This window comes from Mus pahari, chromosome 5 (genome assembly GCF_900095145.1).
Source record: "Mus pahari chromosome 5, PAHARI_EIJ_v1.1, whole genome shotgun sequence".
In the NCBI taxonomy this organism is placed as follows: Eukaryota; Metazoa; Chordata; class Mammalia; order Rodentia; family Muridae; genus Mus; species Mus pahari.
The window spans coordinates 96,270,326-96,273,295 of NC_034594.1; the positions used below are offsets into that span (position 1 = coordinate 96,270,326).

The 2,970-nt window shown below is 46.5% G+C and overlaps 1 protein-coding gene across 2 annotated transcripts in view; it reads left to right on the forward strand.

The window, feature by feature from the left end:
• Ccdc93 (coiled-coil domain containing 93) overlaps positions 1–2,970 on the forward strand; it is a 74,314-nt gene that overhangs the window by 3,431 nt on the left and 67,913 nt on the right. For both annotated transcript variants that reach the window (XM_021198271.2, XM_021198272.2), the window contains exon 3: positions 2,723–2,817. In XM_021198271.2, the coding sequence (XP_021053930.1) occupies positions 2,723–2,817 (95 nt within the window). The remainder of the gene's footprint in view (positions 1–2,722; positions 2,818–2,970) is intronic.

Below are 2,970 nucleotides of genomic sequence, written 5' to 3' on the forward strand. Positions count from 1 at the left end.
GAAGGAAGGAAGGAAGGAAGGAAGGAAGGAAACAAAGGAAGGAAGGAAGGAAGGAAGGAAGGAAGGAAGGAAGGAAGGAAGGAAACAAACAAAGCCAGGCCTGTGGCATGCTTCTCAGTACTGGGCAAGTGGGGACAGGCAGATCCTTGGGGCTCCCCCACCAGCCTAGCCAAATTGATGAGTTCCAGGACAGTGAGACCATGTGTCTCAGCTAGACAGATGGATGGATGACTTCTGAGGAATGTCACCCAGTTTGGACCTGTGGCCTCTACATGTATCCATGTGTGTTAACAAACACATATGCACACATGAACACTCACACATGTACACACACATACAAGAAATCGTTCCTCTTTTAAGGAACATATACTTCGGGAAGGAGTTATAAAGCCTGGGGAGGAAGTAATCTGAGTTCATAGTTATCCTGAACTGCATGCTGAGACAATGGCAGATATCCTGTAGCTGGCAATGCTTGTTTAGAGGGGTGAGCTTTACCAGGGGATGGAATATTTTGTGTCTTTTTAACTTTTGTTTTACAGATTTAGTTTAGTTTTATTTTTAGTTAAGTGTGTGTTGGTGTGTACAGGTGGGCATTGGATCTCCTGGAGCTGGAGTTAGTGTGGGGATCAAACTCAAGTTCTCTGCAGGAGCAGCAGACACTTTTAACCGCCGAGCCATCCCTTTAGCCTTTGGGGTGGTGTTGTTTAATTTAGCAGAGCTGTGAAGAGTTAGCATGCACAGTATTAGGTGTTGAGGGCCCTTCACTCAAAGAGCTCCACAGTCATAGAAAAGAGTGACAAACCAACCAACAGTCAGGGCCTAAACTACATGGTACCCAGTAGACTGTGCTCCTCAAGCATCTGGGACCAATGGTAAGGTAGGCCAGGAAAGCTTTGGAAATAATGCTGCAGGCTCCAGGTATCACCCTCCTCCTTGTTTGTGGCAGAATCCGCAAGGGATATTTTATAAGAAGCATGTCCAGACCTCTTCCATCGAACTTCTGCGCAGGTGGGTCTGGGCTAGTGACCTGGAAATGTGTATTTTATTGTACATCTCAGCCATTAAATAAGGACCAGAAAATGTCTGTGTTGCTGCCCACTTGACTGGTTGGTAAAAGACATCATCTCTCTCCATCTGGCATGTGTCAGAACCTGGGCTAAGAAATCCCTCAGCTGGGGCTGGAAAGATGGCTCAGCTGTCTGTTCTTCCTGAAGTCCTGACTTCAGTCCCCAGCAACCACATGGTAGCTCACAGTAGCTATAATGGGATCTGATGCCCTCTTCTGGTCCGTAGGTGTACATGTAGATAGAACACTCAAATACTTTAGATATATCTTTTAAAAAAATTTAAAAAAAGAAAGAAATCTCTCAGCTGATGACTCAGTAGGCTGTGCAAGCATGAGGATCTGAGTTTAATCTCCATATAAAAAGCCAGCTATGGTAGTGGGCAGTGGTAATCCCAGCACTGAGGAGATGAGGATCCCTGGGGCTCCCTCCCTGGTCATGGTGTGCTCCAGAGTCAGTGAGAGACCCTATCTCAAAAACCAAGGCATATAACAATACAGGACACCATTGTGTCTCTCTAGCCTCCATATGGCCATGAACAGGCGAACACACACATACACACTCACACACACACACATCACATAAAAGAAATCCAAGCTCATAATATCTGACCCCAGGAAGAAGAGCAATGAGTGCTAAGACTGTCTCTGTAGGTATTGGTGGACTGCACAGGACAGTTGATCAAAGAAATGAGAGCCACTGCAGAATGAGTTCAGGCTTCTCAACAGCAAGGGGGGCAACCTCTGTGGGACTGAACCCCAACAGTCTCTGAAGCTCTTTTTATTGTTACAAAGAAGGCACCTTTAGCAAGTCAATTTCATATACCAAAATATTTCATCTGACCTATGGGCTATGGTGAAAGACCCATCAAGGCAACTCTCAGCCATGAGAGACTTCCTGGTTTGCCAGGCCTGTCCCCAGAGTAAGATATGCAAAGGCTCTTGAGATACCTTCAAGGGAACAACCCCATCAAATCTCAGATAACAGTCACTAACAAAAGGCTACTTCAAAGCCTAGGAACCTTCATTCCACATACCTGTCAGATACAACAACTCTGCTAAAACACAGCACGTTTCATGATTACAGTCAGCTCCTCCATCACACTGGAAGTACTTTGAATGCCAGGGCCAGTAGGTTCTGTAGCAGACAGCATAGGGATGGACACTACCACTACTGCAGAAGGACTTACAACAGTGCCAGCTGATGAGCGGTGGGTAAGGAAGACACACTCTCTCTACACATATTGTATGGGAGGGCCGCAGAGAGAGCTGTCAGTAAAGATACACACTGTATGACGACTTAAGCTCAATCTGGGTGTTGTGGTGAGTACTTGTCACCTCGGCACTGGGGACATGGAGACAGAAAAATCCATGGGGCTCTCTTGCCAGCCAGCCAAATCAGATCAGCAAGCGAGAGACCAGTGAGAGACCCTGCCTCAACAAACAAGGTGTACAGCATGAGGATCGATACCAGATTTGACATCTTGCCTCTACATGCGCGCACGCACACACACATGAACACATGTGCATACATTCCAGATATTTATGGTTTTGTGTGCTTTTTGAGTCTGTATGAACTACTTAGGGATGGAGTTTCTCCCCGGCCTCTGCTCCTGTCCTGGAGGAGCTCATGAGCGGCCGCGTTCTCCTCTCTTACAGGTAGTGGGAGGGATGACATGGTGTATCACCACATGCAGCTTTGACGTGGATGTGGACTTGCTATTCCAGGAAAACTCTACGATCGGTCAGAAAATGTAAGTTACTGGGGCTTTGCCATAGAGGGGCCAGATGAGGGAGAAGAGGGCTTTGTAGCAAAGGTGGTACCTGCATGTTTATATACACATTCCTTTTTATTTCTCATGCTATAAAGCTGTATTTAATGTGGTGTGTGTGTGTGTGTGTGTGTG